At 36.0% G+C, this 21,802-nt stretch overlaps 3 protein-coding genes across 5 annotated transcripts in view; 1 reads left to right on the forward strand and 2 right to left on the reverse strand.

The window, feature by feature from the left end:
* LOC306865194 (progressive ankylosis protein homolog B-like) overlaps positions 1 to 3,215 on the forward strand; it is a 15,953-nt gene extending 12,738 nt beyond the window's left edge. The window contains exon 12 of the mRNA XM_079409657.1: positions 1,889 to 3,215. Within this exon, the coding sequence (XP_079265783.1) occupies positions 1,889 to 2,017 (129 nt within the window). The 3' untranslated portion in view covers positions 2,018 to 3,215. The remainder of the gene's footprint in view (positions 1 to 1,888) is intronic.
* On the reverse strand, positions 2,157 to 17,512 carry LOC306865193 (uncharacterized protein). Its single transcript, XM_079409656.1, has 11 exons — positions 17,175 to 17,512; positions 14,321 to 14,739; positions 12,222 to 13,310; positions 10,047 to 10,223; positions 8,882 to 9,172; positions 8,348 to 8,433; positions 6,512 to 6,618; positions 6,252 to 6,395; positions 5,637 to 5,768; positions 4,234 to 4,503; positions 2,157 to 4,144 (listed from the first exon to the last, which is right to left on the reverse strand). The coding sequence occupies exons 2-11, from the start codon at positions 14,470 to 14,472 to the stop codon at positions 3,929 to 3,931; spliced, it is 2,664 nt and encodes an 887-aa protein (XP_079265782.1). The 5' UTR covers positions 14,473 to 14,739; positions 17,175 to 17,512; the 3' UTR covers positions 2,157 to 3,928.
* A 576-nt stretch (positions 17,513 to 18,088) lies between these two features.
* Positions 18,089 to 20,717, reverse strand: otulina (OTU deubiquitinase with linear linkage specificity a). 3 transcript variants are annotated; one of them, XM_079409660.1, is made up of 4 exons: positions 20,494 to 20,686; positions 20,173 to 20,294; positions 18,676 to 18,872; positions 18,089 to 18,543 (listed from the first exon to the last, which is right to left on the reverse strand). In XM_079409660.1, the coding sequence occupies exons 1-4, from the start codon at positions 20,602 to 20,604 to the stop codon at positions 18,440 to 18,442; spliced, it is 534 nt and encodes a 177-aa protein (XP_079265786.1). In that variant the 5' UTR covers positions 20,605 to 20,686; the 3' UTR covers positions 18,089 to 18,439. The 3 variants fall into 3 exon arrangements, with proteins under 3 accessions (XP_079265786.1, XP_079265784.1, XP_079265785.1); XM_079409658.1 differs by having other exon boundaries at positions 18,091 to 18,872; positions 20,494 to 20,717; XM_079409659.1 differs by having other exon boundaries at positions 18,091 to 18,872; positions 20,173 to 20,283; positions 20,494 to 20,690.
* Between the last annotated feature and the right edge of the window lie 1,085 nt (positions 20,718 to 21,802).

Raw genomic sequence — 21,802 nt, forward strand, 5'->3', positions numbered from 1 at the left:
AACTAAGAGTTTTCCCTCAAATAAACTCCTAATTTGCTGCTAACTGATAGTACGGTAGTAGTTGTAGTAATTACAGTTAAGATCATACAAAATAATGCTATTGTTATTTTTTTATTTAGTACTGACGTGAATAAGATATTTCACGACATTTACATAGTCCACAAGAGAAAATAATAATACCCTGTTCAAAAGTTTACATATGCTTGATTCTTCATACTGTGTTGTTACCTGGATGATCCACAGCTGTGTTTTTTATTTAGTGATAGTTGTTCATGAGTCCCTTGTTTGTCCTGAACAGTTAAACTGCCTGCTGTTTGTCAGAAAAATCCTTCAGGTCCCACAAATTCTTTGGTTTTCCAGCATCTTTTGCATATTTGAACCCTTTCCAATAATGACTGTATAATTTTGAGATCCATATTTTCACACTGAGGATCATACGCAGCTATTATACAAAAGGTTCAAACAGTTAATGATGCTCCAGAAGGTATAACAATGCATTAAGAAAACTTTTGAACGAATGTGTACATTTTTCTTATTTTACCTAAATATCATGTTGTTTTTTAATTTAGTACTGTCCTTCAGAAGCTACAGAAGATAGTTACATGTTTCCCAGAACACAAAATAAGTTCAATTTACCCTGATGTTCAAGTTCAAATTCAGGCTCTTAATTCAATGTGTTTCCTTCTAAAGCGAGTGTTTGAACTTTTTGTAATAGTTGCATCTAAGTCCCTCAGTTGTCCTCAGTGTAAAAAGACAGATCTCCAAATTATACAGTCATTGTTGGAAAGGGTTGAAATATGCAAAAGATGCTGGAAAACTTTGTGGGAGCTGAAGGATTTTACTGAAGAACAGCAGGCAGTTTAACTGTTCAGGACTCATGAACTATCAAAAAACAAACAAAAAAAACAACAACTGTGGATCATCCAGGTAACAACACGGTATTAAGAATCAAGCATATGTAAACTTTTGATAAGGGTATTATTATTTTCTCTTGTGGACTATATGTAAACATCTAACATTGTGTAATATCTTACTCAGGTCAGTATTAAATAAAAAATAACATCCCTCTTATCTTTGTAAAATAATTTACATTTTGAAGATTCTGCAAAGTGTACGTGAAATTTTGACCAAAGCTGTATGTGTTTAGGTATTGAGTAGGGTTAAATGATCTAGAACGGGTGTCCAAACTCAGTCCTGGAGGGCCAGTGTCCTGCAGAGTTTAGCTCTAGCCCTAATTAAAACACACCTGAAGCTAATCAAGCTCTTACTAGGCATACCAGAAACTTCCAGGCAGGTCTGTTGTGGCAAGTTGGAGCTAAACTCTGCAGGACACCAGCCCTCCAGGACCGAGGTTGGACACCCCTGATCTAGAATATGGTCATGCAGAATATGGCATTAAAGGGATAGTTCACCCAAAAATGACAATTATGTCATAATTTACTCACCCTCAAGTAGTTCCAAACCTGTATGAATTTCTTTGTTCTCCTGAACACAAAGGAGAATATTTTTTGAAGAAAGTTTGTAACCAGGCTGTTTTGGGTCACAATTGACTTCCATAGTAGGGGGAAAAAAATACTATGGAGTCAATGGTGCCCCAGAACTGCTCTGTTTCCCACATTCTTCAGAATATCTTCCTTTGTGTTCAGCAGAACAAAGACATTCATACAGGTTTGGAACTACTTGAGGGTGAGTAAATTATGACAGAACTGTCATTTTTGGGTGAACTATCCCTTTAATATGCTGGTAATATTCATGCTAAAAAGCAACTAGTCAATAGTGAATAGTGCTCTCTAATCAAAAGTGCTCCAAAATATGCTTTTAGACTTTTAAAATCCTTATTTTTCATATCTCTTCTGCAGTATTTATCAGTCTCACTGTCTGTTTTCAGAAGAAAACCCCAGAAGCAGAAATGGTTGTGGAGGACAACTCTTCCCCGATGAATGAAGTCACTTCCAGGACAGAGTTAGATGTCACTGAAGAGGCTGAGAATGAGCAGGTGGAAACAGAAGATGAATGAATCAAGGCATGGAAAGAAAAACAAGGGTGAAACATACGTTTTCCTTTCATTTGCACATGAAGTGCTGTCTTGGATTTTTGATGACGAGGCAACTAGTACTTTATCATTATATTATTATAATTTTTTTTTTTTACATTTCTACAATCTCTCCATAAACCCCAGTGGAATTGCCAGCTTGACTGATGCTTGTATGGGGTAGAACGAGCAGATTTGCATGTCTACATCAATTGCACTCCTGCACTTTTTGCACTGAGGCATATTTACACGGATGTCTTCCAAAGTTCCTGTTCTGCAGCCTGTTAACATTTTTACCAAAATGTACCATTACAATCAGTAAACAAATCCTTGCAGAAAGAATGCATCAAGAACAGGCTCAAAGGGTGTTTTAATGACAGAACTGTTATCTGAACTTTGACCCTGAGACATGCCATCTATTTCCTCTCGCCTTGAGACGCACAATGAAGAGTTACACTTTGTGTATTATAACTTGCTCAAGAGGAATTTATTTTACTGACTTGGGGCAAATACTAGATTTGAGTGTGTATGTCAGTTGATTTATTTTTGTATTCGCTGCACAAATTCAGGTTTTGTATACTCTGCAAATGTCACTATGGAGATATTTAGGCCTGAAGATCACTTATATTTACAAAAGACTATTTATTTGAGCTTTTGTGAAAGCATGATCATTTCTGATCAGATATTTTGTGCTGGGACCACATTATAGAAGACCACATTTTCATTTACCAGATCTTAGAAATGTACTGCAAGTTTCACTTTCAATATCTGTTTTGTCAAATTATTAAATGGAATGTAGTTTTGGCAGTTTTTAGGTACTGTTTTACTTTAGGTGCTCGTGTTACTCGGAACTCAGTGCTTGTGGTCTAACAAAATGACAGCTCATATATCAGCAAATACAAATAAACTAAGTACTTATGAATACATTATGGTTATTAAAGAAATGTTGTGCTAAAGCTGTGCTTTTTTTAGCATTTCTCATGTTTTGTGCATATTAAAGTCAGAGCCTGAATAGAATAGTCATAGAACAGAATATTTTATTCATATTTCCTCAAATTGTCTGGTCTTCCAGTTCTTGAAAAATTAGTTTTTTACATAACCAATACTGTATAACTTTCTATGTTTGGCAATAAAGTTAATCAGCGTTAATCTGTCATAAATACAAAAATTCAGATGAGCAGGGAAAAAAATACCATCAAAATAAAAAGTGCAAGTACTTGTTGATTCACTCCACAATGAGCCAAATATTAAGCTTTTTTTTAACTCTTGTTGGCATCTATATCGCCAGCTGTCTTCTAACATGATTTATGCCCGTTATTGTTGCTTTTAATGTCTGTTAAGAATAAGTTATTCTGGCTTTTTTTAAGAGTCAAAGTGCTCTAAATTGTTAAAATTGACAATATTGTGTGTAGAAAAAAAGTTCTAAAATCACAACAAAAAAAAAAAACCTGAAAAATTTCAGTTTTATAATGTTTAGAAAAATGGGCAGACTAAATCTTTAATATTTTGAAACATAAATTTGAGGTAAAGAATCGACTTAAAGTAGACCATTATCTCATTTCCCACACTATAGCCTACCCACAATACATTCTTTTGAATTAAAATTCTCTAAAATTGTTGTAAACTCTTTAGTATTTTTTTTTACATTGACAATGTAAATCAACGCAATTTTCAACAGTGCATAATACAAAAAAATAACAGGGTTAAAGTAAAAAGGCAGTAAGGGTTTTTTCCCCCTTCTGAATCAGTGTTAATCATCACCTGAGCACTTCTGCTTGCAATTTGATCTCAGTAAATTGCTATAAATATCCTTCACTGGATGACCAACAGGTCACTATCAAAAAACAAACATCATGCCACTTTGTAGATCAGATTTGTTCTCTGAGGTCTCTGTTGTTAGGTCATCGTGATATCTTCTCTGTGCTGGTGTTGAACGCTCATCCTGACAGGGATGTTGTAATGGCGATCGTCCTCTGTGACGAGACACACGCAGGGCCATTCCTGCTTGTGATCATCTGGGTAATGCGTCACAAATTCCTCTGTGTCACTCATGTACAGACGGAAGGCTTGAATGGTGTGTTTTAAGGCATAGCCCAGTAGAAACATCTCTACCTACAAAAAACAAAGCAAACACACATCTAATTGTATTTTACAGCAGGAGTTTTCAAGGGCTGTTTGTTTGTCAGTGTCATCATACTTGCCTGTTCTACCCCTCCACTGAAGCCGATCTGGCTCAGGTGATTGGCCAGGAGGGCTTGGGGGTTTTCGGATGTGTCGCGGGCAAAAAGAAGCCAGCAGAACACAGGCACTTCTTGATCTGCCGTCATGTTGTGATGAAGCTCAACAGCTTTGGACAGCATTAGAAACTTTAGTGCTTCCAGAAGACCATACTCCTCTTCTCCGCCTTGAAACACACGCTCACACAAACTGTGCTTCTCCTGTGAGCTCTCACAGGCTGCTGCTGCCTGCCACTGAATAAAAAGCAAATAAAGATACAAATGTATAAAAACAGAAATTATCATGATATTTTATCTAATTAAACTGAAAAGAACCTGAATTTTACTTAAAGGTAAAGGACAATTTACACTAAATGCAGTGATTGACCAATAAGAATAAGCAAAAATACACTAAATACTACAGTTCATTTTCATTTATTTACTTTTAAATTTATATTTTATATTATTGCCTGGCCGATGCAACCAAGTGATTTCTAAAATCTGCATATATTACTAAATCAATAATGAATCATGAATCAATTTGTCTTGACTTTAAATAAAAAATGAGCAGGACAACGGGCAAAATCAGTCACTCTGCCAGTGGGATTGTTCCTGGTGCCTCCAATGGCCAGGACAGATGGTGACTTGATTTTGGTGAACGAAAGGGTCAAAAATCATGAGCAAAATATTCATTTTGTGAAAGCAATATGCGATTGCATGCATTTAATTTAGGAATACAACATGAAATGGAATGTACAAAATGTACAAAAAACTGTTCTTGGGCAAAATACATGTGTGAGACAGACAGGCCCTTTTTTCCACGAAATTAGGCGTGCTTATAAACTAAAAATGTTAGAATTGCCAGATGTTAACTCACAATGGTGAGCAATATAAAGTCAGAATTGTGAGATAAAAAAATTACATTTACCTTTTTTATTTATTTATTCCATGGTAGAATCTGGCTTCTATAATTAAGTTTAACATGTTCAAAAACAAAAGCAATTATTTGAAATATTATGTTTGTTTGTTTTTTGCTACTATTATTTTAAATGTCTTTACTGTCACTTCTGATTAATTTAATTAATTTCTTAAAATATATATATTTTTTTTAAACCCCGGTTTCACAGACTAGGCTTAAGCTAAAATCTAAGTCTGAGCTGTTTCAACTGAAAGAAACGTGCTCTGACTGATCTTAAAATATATCAGTGCCTTTGTTTTGCCTCAAGATGCACCCCAGTTTTTGTTTTTGTTTTCTAAATACATTTTTAAAAATTTAAATGTCCTAATTGAACTATGGCCTACGTCTATGAAAACTTTTTTTTATCTTAAACTATTTTATGTTTGAATAAGATATGTGTAATGCACAGCAGAAAAAAAAAGATATTCACCTTCTTCTTAAGAAGATCCAAATAACTTTTTAGTCTCTCCACAGAACTTTCCTTCTCACTTCCTGACTTGCATTCTGGAGGAAACACCCATCCACTAATCAAATGGTCCTGAGCTTCAATCTTCTCTGGTACCTGTGAGAATAACCAGCAGCTGTTAATCTGAGCTAGAAAACATCACATATATTAGCTACGTTTACAGACACCCAATCAATCGGATTGATGGCTCAATCAGACCGAAAAGAGTTCATGTAAACATCCAAATGAATTAAAAGGGGTGGTGTAGAAATAATCTGATCAAGCATATAAATGTCTGAATCTGACTATTTTCTCCAACAGATTAAAATAATACAGTACCTGTGCCATGATGTGCATTTTTACATATGTTTTACATTATACAAATGTGTGTTTATTTATGTTTCAAGTCTTTTGAACTGGTCAAGTGGATGAAACTGAATATTTACTAAATATTTGTTAAAAATCTCTTCTGACACATGTCAGCTGTGTCAAGGCAAAAACTGTTATATTATCTTGCCAGTGCTGAATAACTCTTTAAAGTAAACTTACATATGGCATCCACCCTAACTGAAGTTAGTAAGAGTACAGAGGTCTCCTCACCAATAGAAAGCCTTCATCCTGCAGCCAGGTGGGCATATTTGTGCTGTTTGCCAGCACCTGATACAGTGTAGCTCGTAGAGCACAGTAGTTATCGCCTCTGACCCTCCTCAGTCCGCTAAAGCTACGGGACATCTCACTGTAGCCCTGAGACAAACACACTGAAGCAAGTCAGACTTCTTTAACAAGCACAGACAGGTCAGTCAAAATACTGTACTTTGAATACATTTCAGGAAAAAATATGACAGAGTTAGTTAGGTCACCTTTCTGATGAGAGAACTTTTGGCAGTGTTTCCCTTCCATTCTCTCTCACTGTAGGACAGTATGTCCACAGCTGGTGCTAAGCTACATCTGGTGTGTACTCCAGGAACTAGACAAGAATAAAAACAAATCATGACAAATACCCAATAAGATGTTAATCTGGATGCAGAAAACCTTTGGACCAGTATCTTTTACATTTTCACAATGCTTTGATTTGTCTGTAATACATTTCCTTAAAGGGATAATTCGGCCAAGAATGAAATGTGACAAGCCATATATTGCAAGTGTTCTGAAGGTACATTGCAAGTGTTTCTGTGACCAACGGAGGTTGGGTTCCGTGCTGCTGCCTTTTGGTTTGCCTAGTTGGGGACACTTAATATTTTTGACATGATTGCACACTATTGGAAGAGAACTGGGGTCTGTTCTTTGTATGTCGCTAACTCAATTAGATGGATTTGATTGTTGAAGATTTCACTTGATCTTGGATTGGTTGGTTCTTTGAAGCTCATACCAGAGTTATTGGTTGGTTTATCGAAGCTCATACTAGAGTTACTGTATGATACTGTTGGGAGAAGTTGTGGCATAATGGTTAGAGATTCAGACTTGTAACCAACAGGTTGCAAGTCTCAGGTCTGGCAGGAATTGTAGGTGGGGGGAGTGAATGTACAGTGCTCTCTTCCACCTTCAATACCACAACTGAGGTGCCCTTGAGCAGGGCAACGAACCCCCAACTGCTCCCCGGGCGCCGCAGCATAATCCACTGCTCCGGGTGTGTGTTCACAGTGTGTGTGTTCACTGCTGTGTGTGTGCACTTAAAATGGGTTAAAATGCAGAGCACAAATTCCGAGTATGGATTACCATACTTGGACACATGTCATGTCACTTCACTATTACAGCAACAGGTCCGTAAACCTAAACCTGCTTGGGAGCAGGCTTATTTCATGTAAACAGGATTAGATCGCATCTTTTTAAGCAGAATTGATACTTAAAATCTGTCCCAGCCACTGCTGCTTTATTAGAAGAGTACCCTACTGATCCAGGGACAGTAATTTAAAATAATAATAATTAAAAAATCTATTTAAAAATATTGTTGTGTAGACTATAATACTATAGACACAATCAGTTTTACTCATTTAAATATTTATTTATTTATTTATATTTATAGCTGATCATGATTTAGAGTATCGATACATCTGCCCTTTTCGGGGAACATGAAAAAGCGCAGTAATCTTGGACAACTTAATCCAGATATTTTCATCAAATCCGCAAATTCATTTGAAAAACCAAATTAGCCAGAGATCAGTTATCACGATTAGAAGATCTGGCATCTTTCAAATCATCTCAGATGTATTAATCGAAGTATGAAGAACAGGCCCCTGAACTGAGCTGAATGTTGACCTCACTGAATGAACAATTAACTGACTTTAACTTTGGAAAATCGACTGTTTACACTTGTCCTCTTTTTAGAACTGCTTTAATCCAGAATTTAATTTAGTTTGCAGTTACTGAGATTTTATCTCATTACTCAATGCCTAGGAATCTCAAAAAAAAAAAAGTATCTGTGTACTTTATTCACTACTTTGAATGTATCTGAACTGATACACAGAGTCTGAATGACAGTTGACACATGTGAACACGATGTGCTCTTTGGGGATGAGTCAGAATGATCTGTGGTGCTAATAGAGCATCACAAGCATTATATTATAAGATTTTGTGGGCCAAAAAAGAAAGAAGGGCATTAGAACAACACTAGGGTGAATAAATGATGACTTCATTTTCATTTTTGGGTAAGCTAACCCTTCAGATAGTGTGACATAAATGAAAAAAGTCATTAATACTTGTTAGCTCCAGCAATGGTTTGGATGGCTTTTTATTGCTGGCTCCCATTTCAATCTCCTCAGCTCCCAGATATAGGTCTGCACTCCTGCGGCATAAAGAGGAACTGTCATTGATATGATGTTAAGTATGACAAGTAATCATGAGGAGTCTATTTGGGAGCTAAAACTGTTATATTAAAGCACAACATCCCAGATGATAAAGATTCATCATGCAGGGCAAGTCTTACTGGATCTAAAGAGGCTCTGTCATGAATCTTTAGCTCTTTTACGTCAGTTGTTCACATATTGTATGTGAAAATCCCTCGTTCAGTACTATAAATCAGATTTTCTGGATGCTGATCTAATACATTATTATAAATATAGTACTAGTTGAAGGAGTTGCAGTTGGAGACTATACTCACAATACTGCATAGTCTCGTCTCTTCATTAATTTGTCTAATTAGTAATTGATTCTTATGTCCAAATGCTTTCTGACCATCTGCTTTCCAAACTAAAAGTATTGCTGGAAAAACTGAATGAACGAGTGACACATACTCATCCAGTGTCTCGTGTACTTCCTCCACACTTTCTTCTGTATTTTTCTGTATTAGCTTCCCCTCTACTGTGCTACTGCTAAAAAGGATCTCTGATTTTGGAGTGGAGGAAGTGTCTCCTGTTCCTTCGTTTTCCTTGGCAACACTTGCTTCCTCTTCCTGTTTCTCCTTTTCGTCTTCTGTTTGTTGAGGTCCAGTTTCTGCATCTTTTATATCTTCCTCCTCTAATTTTGTCTCGCTCAACACGAGGATCTCACCTTTGTCCGCAGTGTCTTCTAGAGCAACTGAATCACTGTAAACGAGAAATGATAAGAGTGGCTCACAATTTGGAGTCATGTTTTATAATTATTTTAAAATTGCATTTTTTTTTCTTAATGTTTGTTAATATTTCATGCTTTATGCCCACAAACTACATTCAGACAAAACATATTGCAAATACCAATGCCTAAAGTAATTTGTGATCTGTACGATTTTTTTATGTTTCTGAAAGAAGCCAAAGAAGTCTCTTATTCTCACCAAGTATGCATTAATTTGATTTAAAAATACAGTGCAAACAGTAAGTCAGTGAACAATTATTACAATTAAAAATATTAATATATTCTAAAAATGTGTGTGTGTGTCTGTGTATAGCACTTTAAAGCTTTGAGCAAAAAACAGGAACTACTGTATTCTAAATGTGGTCACGTCACAGTCTTAAACTATGCCAAAGGTCTCTATAATCTACAATCATACAAATATTCCCAAAAGGTTGAAAGGAATGCTGTTCAGATAGCAATAGTCTTGAAGAATTGCATGAAGAACTTCTCAAAAAACACTGCTGATACACCATGTAGCCTAATCACACATTAAAACATTATTTAAACATCATTAAACAAACTGGTGCTTAAATTAACTGGCTAATTTAAGAACAAAGACAATCCTATTACTGGAACTGATGTTGACATTGTCGCTACATTGTACTTTACACTAGTGTTTGCACTTTATTAACAGTTGTTTGCCTTGGCGTGACACAAACTTCCCTTTATGTAAATGTATCTATTTCTATTATGGCAGGTGTGAATACACACTTAGTATGTTGACACTGCAAACTAATTATGAACTCTAACTTTTAAACAGAGTTTTGCGCCACCTATTGGTAATAAAGATGAATATCAGGAAGTACGAACCTGGTTGGTTCAGTGAGTCTGGTTTTTTCAATGGGGCTTGATGGCACTGAAGCACATGTGGAGTCCAGGCCATTCTGAATGGGTTCTGTAGTCTCGTGCTCTTGCTCTGCAACCTTTTCACTCTTCTCTAGATCTTTCACAGAATCCATAACTTCTGGTTTGTCCACATCAATAGTGCTGTAAAAGAATATACATGAACTAGGGTCATTAGTTAACTAAAAAAAAAAAAAAAAAAAAAAAATTGTTGCTTTAAATAAACGTTAAAGTAACAACTCAAAGACCGTAAAAGATCAAAACCAAACCGTATTTTTATCCAGTTAGTTACCAAAGTAACATTTTTATGTCTCATTTTTAGTTTAACTTAAAAACTAAAATAACAGAGACATATAGGGGTCGGCAATCTGACCAAAATTACTACATATGAGCAATCTTATTTCAAAATAACAATATATATTACAATACAGTAATTTTTGCTGGGAATAAGGTTCTTAGTAAACATGCCAAATTTAAGATTTATTTTAATTAATTCTCCATATCAATTTAAATGCTACAGAAAACTAACACTATCCTAACTAATGTAGGAAAATCTTCTCAAGCTTGCTGAAGACAAGTAAACAGTCAAAAAGAATATACTCAATGTATGAAATGTATGAAATAACTGAATTCAGTTTTGGATGTTCTTGAACTTGAATGGTTTAAGATCACTTGAAATATGAAACTGGCTATTAAATTGCATGCAAATGATGAGCTTTTATTACAATGCAGTACTACAGTGTCACACTACTACTGGTTGCCACACTTTTACCAGTTTATTGTGTTTACCTGTATATCCCCCACCCCTAATAATGAGCAATCAATTTCAGGGGCCTCGTGTATAAAACTCTCCATAGATTTCATCCTAAAAGTATACGTACGCACAAAAGCTAGATTTTGAGCACGCACAAAAGTTTTCAGAGTTAGAAAACCATGAGTATGACAGAACCTGTGCAAAAATCCCTTTGTAAATCACAGTCAGGGGAAGATTGTGCGTACGTGCATCTCCACCCTGTCTCCTCCCGAAATCACCATAAATGGAGCTTACAATGCCTAGTTTTACTATGCATAACCTCATCATTTCCGTGCATATTCCCATCCAAGTGACACCATGTTTAACACCGTCAAAGGTACAAGACGTTAAGGAAATATGAGATACAGACTATTAATGCCATTTGTGCCACATTAATTTTTATTGCAAAAAACATCCAGTATGTTTTAGAATAAATATATCAAAATATCCATAAAAACAAAACTGTTTAGTTCTCACATAAATAGCCTATTTTAGAATATACTTGACCTCATTCTTTTCCACTGGCCAGTGAACATCTTTTATCTATTTTTAGTGGAAACAGATAAGCCTATATTTATTGCAGTGTAAATACAGTTGTCTGAATCGGCACATCACTGACAAAGTATTTTAAAAAGGAAACATGCAAATTTTACCCTTTTTTTTCCAAGTTGTATCCCTCAAATACAGTAGTATTTTTCATAATGTTGTGGAGATGCCTTCACAGTTCACACGACATCAACACCTCCGTGCAGCTGCGGTTGTACAGTAGCTATTATTCAAACTGGACAATGGACCGTTCGACCACCGAATCCAGCAGTGTCCACCATAATATCGAAGTAAGTGTGCATCACTGATCATTGTTCTCGCTAAAATATTTTTCATAACATGAGATCTGCAGTTAAGTTTAATTGTTAATTATTATAGCACTCCTTGCTGTCATTAAAACATTGCATACCACATGAAAAGCGATTATGCGCATCCACAACAAATATGTCTAAATTCGTATCATTTTGGTTTAACTTCTGCGTAATGACTATGTAATTTCAGTGATTATCTCCATTAAGGTGAGTAGAATATTTAATGTAATGAAAACAGAGTTTAAAATCCTTGTTTACTTCATTACTTTTCTCACTCAAGGTACGCACAGTCAAGAGTATCCGTACGGTCCGCACATATTTACGCCAAGCATTACAGCATAAGCACATTTCTATGCCCATTTTGTGCCTACGCAACGTTTATACATGAGGTCACTGATCTGTAGGAAAATTCTGTAGAATTTTCCTAATTTTATTTATTTTAATTTCATTTGCATTCAATTTAGACTTTTTTTTCTCAAATTAACTCATTACCTGTCAGTTTGTGTAGAGGGTTTAGATGACGGTTGCTCTTTACTCTCAGTTTCCAAGGTTTCTTCATTTGATTCCTGGACCATGTCTTCTGTTTGAGGCAGCTTTTCCACCGCCATGACGTCATCATTTATTTCATTCTCAACTTTCAGACGCCCAGGTTCCTTCACAAGACCATTTTCTATGGCAGGAGAGAGTCCATTGGTAATATCCACATTTGGAGATGAAGCTTCCTGTAAATGTTCCTGAGTTTGAGAAACTTCAGATGTCACTTGCTTCTGTTCTGCCATCTCAGAAGGAGTATCCTCTGAATGTTTGTCCACTTCTTCAGCTGTTTGCTCAGCGATGGGCTCCTCAGCAGTCACTTCAGCTACACTTTTCTCAATAACATCTGACTCATTAGACTTACCTAAAACGCATGAGTCAGGTTCTTTGATGCTGTTACCCATCAATGAAATATCCCCAGTGTCATTGAGACCAGCCTCTTCATGTGCCACTTCACTGGTGTCACTCAGAGTTAGTTCCTCAGTTTGGATCATTTCATTCTCATCTACAATCATCTCCACATGTGTTTCTGGCTCTGGTTGGGAGGAGTTCTTCTCAGATTCAACCTGAGCAAGCGCAGTCTCTTCTTCAACAGGTGCTTCCTTAACAGGTGTCTCCACAGCAGCTGCGACTGTTGAGTCTGAACTTGTTGTGGTTGCACCTGCATCATCTGTAAGAGCAGCTGTGATGTCTACCTCTTCAACTGACCGGTGCGGAGCCTCGATCTCCCCTTTCATTAAGGTAACGTTCTCCGCAGGTGCTTCGACTGTATCTTGAGGTGCTTCTGAGACTTCAGATTCAATGTTTTGGATTTCTTCAGTGATTTCAGTCTCTGTTTTTGGTGGTTCTGTAGCTAAGATTATAGCTTCTGTTGGAGCCGTTTCAGGAGAAACATTGTGATTAATTTCAGCAGTAAGAGAGACTTCAGTGTGTAAAAGTGATATTGTTGCAGAGTAAGAGCTCTGTGGATTAAGAATTTGAGCGCTGGCATTTGGCTGCTTGGTTATAACCGATTCACCCAGCTGTGGTTTTGTTTCATCTTCATGCCTGTTGAGAGATTTAAAATGCATTTAAGTCAAATGTGGATGTTATGGAAAGAACATGAAAAACATGATTTACTAGTTTGATGTTTGATGTACAGCACTCAGAGTTAACAATGCAAAGCTCTCTTCAGCCAATCTATGGAAACTAAGGTGAAAAATGAGTCGCAAATGTAAATAATTCAGAATTTGTCATGGTACCAACGTCAGGACATAACCATATGACTTTATCATTTGCTATTCAGAATTAAAGGCATACTCCACCCCAAAATGAAACTTTTGTCATTAATCACTTACCCCCATGTCGTTCCAAACCCGTAAAAGCTTCGTTCATCCTGGGAACACGATTTAAGATATTTTGGATGAAAACCGGGAGTCTGGCTGTCGGGAGTCGACTGTCCCATTGGGTCAATGGGACAGTCACAAGCCTCCCGGGTTTCATCCCGTGAATATTGACAAAATTTTCATTTTGGGGTGGAGTATCCCTTTAAACAACTTGGCCCATCCAGATGAACAACAGTGCAAACTGAACCAAGTATGTTTAGCTTAGCCAATCAAAACACAAGTCAATTACATATTGATGTCTTAAAGCTACAATACAAAAGCACCCGGTTTAACTCAAGGTGTCAAAGTAGCATTGCAAGTGGACTTATATAATCATTATAAGTGGATTGCAATCAAATGCATTCTGCTTGTGTTCAGTGTAGACAGGTGACAAATTCCACAACATTCAAACAAGCCATTTGGGGAGCTTGGTTAAATAAGTGTTCTTTTTGTAGTGGAGAGGACATTTTATGCTATGAAACGTATAACAGATAAAGTCACAATATTTCATTTTTGAATCCATAGCGACTTGCACTGTCACTGACAAATAACTAATAACACTAGCTATTAGTAACACTGCATATGGTCTTGTTGTTCCATTCAGAAATAAATCAAGTCACAATAAGGAGAAAAAAAGCAATCACAAACTCTGTTTCATGCTATGTTATTTAAAAGGTCAATCCTTAACTTTACCTGTGCTCTTCATCTGAAGTTGGACTGGTGCAGACTTCCGTTCCTGCCTTAGTTGAGGTCTTTGATTCAGAGCTGTGCAATAAACCTTTAGTCTCATCCTCTGCATGGTCACATGGATTTTTTCGTCCACAACAATCCCAAAAGTTCCCCATGTTGGCACAGGCTGCGGTGATAGCTTTCAATAAATCCACTTCTCTGGGTTTAAATTCAGACCAAAGGATGTGCAGTTATCTAGAGCAAGCCGCTTCCACATCCAGAGGGCTAGCCATATACAAATATTATTTCTCCAGACAAGATTCTACATGCCTCGTACCAATACATTTGAGCAGTGTCTGTAATCTGTAAAATCTGTAAGAATAGTCCAGCTACAGGAACTGACCATAAACTGCACTTCTGAGTTTCTGGTCATCTGCTCAAACCTGCAGATTAAAAACAAACACAAATTCCCATGTGAGTATAACATGCCATCTCTTCATCTGAAGACAAATCTGAAGTAAATCAAAAGACTGTAAGACTCTGAAAGCTTCTTACATTACGGTGATCTTGTACACATTGTAATTTTACAGTATTAACAATAACTGTAATATGGACAATATGTTTTGTTTGAACAGGTGTTGTTGAACAAATCCTTCTTGTGCTCTTCCATGCATTGATTCCTTTTTCATTTGTGGAATTATATTCCTTTTGACATGTTTAACTGTTTTATAAGTAAAAAATTATGAATTGTGTTACTGTTTTCAAAGACTACTCACAGCACTAGTGAATGGCATTCATGGATTAGAACTCTTTACAATCTCTATTGGAAAAATTCTTCCAAAACCAAGGCAACTGAAGAAGTTGGCAAGCACTGTTGCTCTCAGTAAGACTTGTTTCCATTTACTCTGGATGTGTCGGAGCTCACCCCCATTCCCTTTATGTAGAGTCCTATTTGAGTGGTAAGCCATTTTTAGTGGTTTCCAAAAACATAGTGGATATTATCGAGGCACCCTCAGTGAACTTGCTCACTCGCACTCACTTCCAAAATATCAGTACTCATCTTGCTGGATCTGTCTGCTGCTTTTGACACATTTAACCTCCAGATCCTCCTGTCAACCCTTCATGACAAAGGGCATTGCAGGAACCGCACTCCAGGGGTTCAAGTCTTACCTCTCAGGTAGGCCCTTCAGGGTGTCTTGGAGGGATGAGATGACTAATCCACAATATCTAACTACTGGGGTGCCTCAAGGCTTAGTGCTTGGACCAATTCTCTTCTTCATCTACATGTCATCAGTAGAATCTGTAATCAGAAACATGGCTTTTCCTATCACTGCTTTGGTGAGGACACACAACTTTACTTCTCATTCCAGCCCAGATGATACAACAGTAGCTGCTAGCACCTCAACCTGCCTGACAGGCATTTCTTGCTGGATGAAAGGTCATAACCCTCAACTCAGCTTTAGTACTACAGAACTGCTTGTAGTATCAGCCAACCCAACACTTCACCACAACTTCTCCTTCCTACTAGGCACATCAACCATAACTCCCGTAACAGCCTGGAACCTTGGAGTTGGAACTGATGATCAGTTAAATTTCACAGACCACATCACTGAAATGTCCCGGTCCTTATACAACATTAGGAAGATCAGGCCCTTCCATTTGGAGCATGCTTCACAGCTCCTTGTCCAAGCTCTTGTTCTATTCCAGGCTGGACTATTGTTATGCTGTTTTAGTAGGCCTTCCAGCATGTACTTTCATACCTCTGGAACTGATCTATAAAGCAGCAGCAAGAATGGCCTTCAACAAGCTGAAGAGCTGAAGATGTCACACCTCTTCATCATTTTGCACTGGTTGCCAATAGCCGCTCGCATCAAATTCAAGGTACTGATGTTTGCCTACAGAACAACCACTGGCTCAGTAACCCATACACTTCTACACTAAACTCACTGACTTATGTGCCTTCCATCTGTGACCTCATCCGGTGAAATGCCCTGTTTAACTCAACCAGAGTCTTTAGACACATTTTTTTAATACTAGCGCCTTAGACTAACTGGGACTTGCCACAGCACTTACATACTGTTGTCCTTTTGTTGGTTTAATTGCTTATATTATTTGTAAGTCATTTGGGATAAAAAAAAGTCTGCCTAATGATTAAATGTAAATGTCAATGTAAATGAGTCAGTGGAATGAATTAAAACCCCTAGTAAGGTACATTTTTATTAGGGAGTTTCCATTCTTTTCCATTTACGGAAAAACCCAAGAGCAAATACAAACTTTTTTTTTTTAGCTAAAATACAAAATATCACAAAATATTTCACAATGTATTCTCTTAAGTAACTTCAATATGTATTTTCATTTTTATGACAGTTATTGTGGGCAATTATTGTGAGTCACTCACAATAAATATATAAACATGCAGTTTATATCAGCAAGATTTCAAGTTTTCTAATTGATTTTGGTTGCTACACAAATAGACTTTGCATTTTAAGGAGACTTTCACACTATGTGTACAGTTTTCCATGTAATATGCCGTACACAGTATATTAATCTTAGTGCATTAATGCGTTTTAGTGTTTGTACATTATTAAGTGACTGAAGTTGTTTTTCGGCGCATGGCACAAGTGTCCACAGCACTCAGAATGATGACATTGTTTACTATTGCGAAACTCTGCAATACTATATTTAAAGCAGTTGCCTAAAACATTCAAGCAAACAGAACGTATTTAATTTGGATTCCCAAACTCATCGTTATTTAATAAGACCCAGCATAAGCACTGGCATGTGAACTGAAAACATCACTGTTACATTCATCGATACTTCAGATCGTCAAAATTCGTATGGCATGAATGTTAAAATGGTCAAATGTCATAATTCCTACCTAAATGTGAAGAATTCTTCATTTACTTGCCAAGACGACCACTTTTTGAGTCCAGGAAGATCGACGTGTATTAATGAACGTATGTAGTTTCACTTTCCGTCTATGAATATACTCCCCACAGGAAACTGTGAACTTCAAGTTTCTCGTCTAATAACGTGCTTTAAATGAACCAAGAGGGAGAAAAACAGTCAAGCCACAGAGTGCCTTCATTTCTTTCATTCGCTCCTGCTCTTCCTTTACAGCTCTTGAAGAGGGCAGTGCATGGTCTCAGATTAAAGGAATGCAGTGAAATCTGATTCTAAAGGTCTCCATATCCATCAGACACATATCCACACAGTACACAACTATCTTGAACCTGCATTAACACAGTCTGTCTAAACAGAGCAAAGTTAAAAGGTAGTACACTTTTGCATACTACTTAAAAAAAAAAAAAAAGTTTTTTACATAACATGCTTTAAAACATATTTCTGTGTAAACAGAATGCAATGTTTTTGTACACTATTAATTCCTTTTGTACATTTAGCCTATTTGTTGTGAAATAAAAAAAAGTTATTATAGTTTAAATTCCAATGCCACTGCTTAAAGCACAACAAAAGATTACAATAATTATTAAAAATATACTTTAACTTTTTAAAAGTGTACATAAGGGTTATGATCCAGTCATAAAAGTACACTTATGTGGATTTTGCGTTCATTAATATTATTTGGAAATACATTTTTTAAATATAGTGTTAAGATTTGAAGTACACTACAAAGTGCACATTCAATACAATTACACTTTTTCCATCAGGACAGCTTTGTGCCATTACATGCAAATTGTGCCAAGCTAAAGCTACTATTGAAAAATATATTGCATTTATCTAAATGGCTCAAATTAACGTCAGATCAATAAGTAGTTACATAACAACTTGATTAAATAAATAGCTTTTATTTGGTGGTAAATGGTGATATTCACATATCACTATACAAAGTTAATGTATATCATTACAAAACATGTTAAATGTGTGAAAAATTTAGATAAAAACAAATAAATGGATGGAAGTAGGCTGGAAAGAATTCATTTTTGTTGTAGTACTAGTACAGTGTTGTAGTACTAATCCAGCAAAACTGCAGTTGAATAGAATCACAGCAATGAAATAATAAAAAAATCCCCTTAAATCAATTTGAGTCAACTAATGCACAGTCTATTTTCTTTCCAGGAATTAGCTTGCTGTTTCCTGCCCACACAGGATGTTGTTCAGATACTCTGCTGCAGTGGATCCACTTCAAGTGTCTATGAGCTGCTGAATGTGGAGTTTTAATTCTTCAGGAAGCCCCAGTTCTGTTACTAAGTCCAAGCAGCACTTTAGCAGCGGTTTCAGACTCTCTCCTGTAGAGAAAGAATGCTGACAAAGAGTTATTGGAGAAACTTCACTTGCGCCTCCAACGTTTCCACAGCAGTCATTATTCGTTCCACCTCTCCCACAACAGTCCCCATTGTTTGAGCACCTAGATTCTCCACCTTGGTTCCTTTCCTCGACATTTAGGTCCTCCATGTCATCCACCATCTCAGTCACACTAGGTGGAGGCCTCTGCTGGGCTTTCCTCATGTCCTCCACCAGTCCATCTTCATGCGTCTCCAATCTCTGTAGCAGATCAGTAACTGATGCTAAAGCCGGGCTGCCAGGCAGCTGAACCTTACACCAGCATCGAACAGCACTGTGGAAGGAGAAGACAATGTGACAACGGTCAAAAAGAAGAAAGGACACAATAGCTTTAGGATGTGAGCAGGCATAGTGGACATTTTTAGATTTGATTTAAACTGCATGGTCCTTTTTATTACGAGTGAATGTATCATGATTGACAGGTCTCCTTACACAAGTGCAAAGTAGTGTTATTTTAATATTATTTAATACTTTATCCCCCGGTTTCACAGACAAGGCTTAAGCCTAGTCCTAGACTAAAATGTAAATTTAAGCCGTTTCAACTGAAAGAAATTTACACTAACTGATCTTAAAATATACCAGTGCCTTTGTTTTGTCTCAAGATACACACCAGTAATGTGTATAATTTATAAGGCATGCTAATAAAACGAACTAAGCCCACTTAGTCTAAGCCCTGTCTGTGAAACCAGGCCTATAACTATTAAAGGTTTTATTGATATTTTGAATTCGCTATTTTTATATTCCTCTTTTCATTTTAGTGATTTTAATATTTTAAGTCATTTAATTTTAAAATGTAATACATATACTTTATTTTAGCTTTTTCAATTAACAAAAATGTTTTAATAGTTTTAGTTAACAATAATAATAATAACCACGGTGTAAACTCGACTAGTGCCATTTCATTATTATTTATAGGATATTATACGATTTATCAATTTATGCATTAGCTTTAATTTGTATATTTTCAAATTTAGCCAAAGTTTTAGTAGTTTTGCTTTCTGTCATTTGTATTAGTTTTTAATTATTTTTATTCAGCTTTATTTTATTTTATATTTATTTTAGTATTTCAATACAGTTAACAATAACAATGCTGATTGACAAGCAATAAAAAAAATCTAAATAATTATCTCATCTCAGGATTTTTTATTTTTTTTTGTGGAAAACAAATGCCATTTCTTTTTATGCTTTGTTGTACTTTTTATGACCAGAACGTTCTGAGAATGTTAGCTTTTGTTGTAAAAAGAACCTACACAGAGCACTCCTAGAACGTTAGGAATTGGTTCCCAAACAATGCCAATTAGAAACCACACTTTAGTGGAACATTCTGTGTTTGCCAGTACTGTATTTTAATCATATCATCAAATTATAGCATGTACAGAGCGGTCATGTGATTGTCCCTATAAACTCATTACTTGTAAAGCACAATTATTAAGATATTATACACACAAAATGCCTATAGAGTGTGGTTAACTACATAAGTATAATTTATTCTCACTGTTGGGCGTATTTTACATTGATTTCTACTAAAAAAAGGCCCTAAAATGATGACAGATAAGACAAATGCACCTGCTTACCTCATGATTCCTTTAAGTTGACCGATGACAGTGGTTTTAGTGGCTCCTTCCGTGTATCCCATGTTGAAACCAGCCTGTAGAGACGCTTCTTTCCCTGCATCACTGCCATCTCTGAAACCATCCTGACAGAAAACCACATGGCAGTCGTTTCTAGACTGCGCTGCATTCGCTAGCTATACACCCCTGATTTTCTTTTGCACGTAACCAGTTTTTTTAATTTTTTTAAAGATCTAACACTCATTTAGATTGGAAAAACAAAACGAATAAATGTTTACGCATGTGAATGAAGGGTTCAATATTAATAAACGTCTGTTCACGTACCTTTGCGCGTTTTTCCATGTTGTATTTCCATTCTTTGTTCTGCAGACTAATATCATCCACATCCTCGTCGAACACATCCTCACTAGACGCCACTGATTTCACCCACGACATGATGTTTCCAAGCTATGAATCGCGACAGTAAAAGATGCTTGTTTTGGGCCTTTGACAGGCTCCATAAACCACGTGGTCATGTGACTGACGCATAGGAAGCTCTTTTCTTCTTCTGGTCGCTTCTGGGAGTATTTACACATTATATTGCCACCTGCTGGTCTGACTGTACAGCGCAGGAGTTTATTTAATACATAGTGATATCCATAAATAAGAATGTCCTCTTGTTTTCTCTTCTCTGCAATTAATTCTGGCATAGTTTGCTTATTTAGAGATGTGATTTTGGTTGATATGTCTATAGTCAATCTAACTGGTACAATATGTGGCAAAATTAGTTTTTCACAGTCTAAAAATCGTTCTCTATTTTTAAAGGAGGTTTCTACCAATGCTTTATTAAAAAAATAGTTGTACAGCTGTACAATGACAATAAAAAGCTATTCTATTCTATTATATAGTACTAATAGAAAGAAAATCAAATTCAATCTTTAAAATATTTGAGTAATGCAAAGGTCCTGCATGTCTATCATTTTTATTGTTTTGTGTTTGTTGTTTAAAGCATAATAATAATATAAATAAATAAATAAGAATGTCCTTGCTAAATTATATTTACTAACGATTCAGTGTGGATATTAATATTTTAGTAGGCTACCTGCAAAATTTAGGGATTTAATTTGACTAAATGATATATAGTACCCAGTGAATACAAGCCTGAGTTATATAAAGTAGTTAAGTATATTGAAAATATACATTTTTTAAAATACAAATTCAATTTAAATGAGTGTAACAGTAATCATTATAGTTGTTATAATAATAATTATTATTGTTGTAGTGGTTGTTGTTTTTACTGGTTTACCTACAGTAGTTTTGTGTCTTTTCTTTAGTTTAAGTTTTGTTGTATTTTACTGACATGACAAAAACGGTCTTTCCAGAGTTTGCGAGATGCCTGAGGAGAATCAATGGAATATTGAAAGAAAATAATAATAATAAAAAAATAAAATAAAACAGCAATGGTGTAAATAAACAAGTGAAATAATAATCTTCAAATTCAATATTAATGTTAACAATATTATTCAAAGGAAATAAAAATAGTACAAATATATTTACTGTCGTATGTGACCGCTAGATGCTGCTAGATTCACATTAAACTGTGTCTGGTGGTTTTTCAACAGATTTATTTGAGTTCATCGTCCTGCGAGGTACA

This window comes from Barbus barbus (assembly GCF_936440315.1).
Source record: "Barbus barbus genome assembly, chromosome: 46".
NCBI lineage: Eukaryota > Metazoa > Chordata > Actinopteri > Cypriniformes > Cyprinidae > Barbus > Barbus barbus.

Bases quoted from the DNA above. Each gene is read 5' to 3' on its own strand.
- LOC306865193 (XM_079409656.1), bottom strand. From the start codon at position 14,472: ATGGGGAACTTTTGGGATTGTTGTGGACGAAAAAATCCATGTGACCAT. The intron at 10,224-12,221 runs GTAATGAGTTAA...ATTCTTTTACAG, and splicing joins CCCTCTACACAAACTGACAG to CACTATTGATGTGGACAAAC. The intron at 8,434-8,881 runs GTATGTGTCACT...TTTATGCCGCAG, and splicing joins GTACACGAGACACTGGATGA to GAGTGCAGACCTATATCTGG.
- otulina (XM_079409658.1), bottom strand. From the start codon at position 20,604: ATGTCGTGGGTGAAATCAGTGGCGTCTAGTGAGGATGTGTTCGACGAG. The intron at 20,295-20,493 runs GTACGTGAACAG...GTTTTCTGTCAG, and splicing joins ACATGGAAAAACGCGCAAAG to GATGGTTTCAGAGATGGCAG. The intron at 18,873-20,172 runs GTAAGCAGGTGC...CTCCTTCCACAG, and splicing joins CAACTTAAAGGAATCATGAG to TGCTGTTCGATGCTGGTGTA.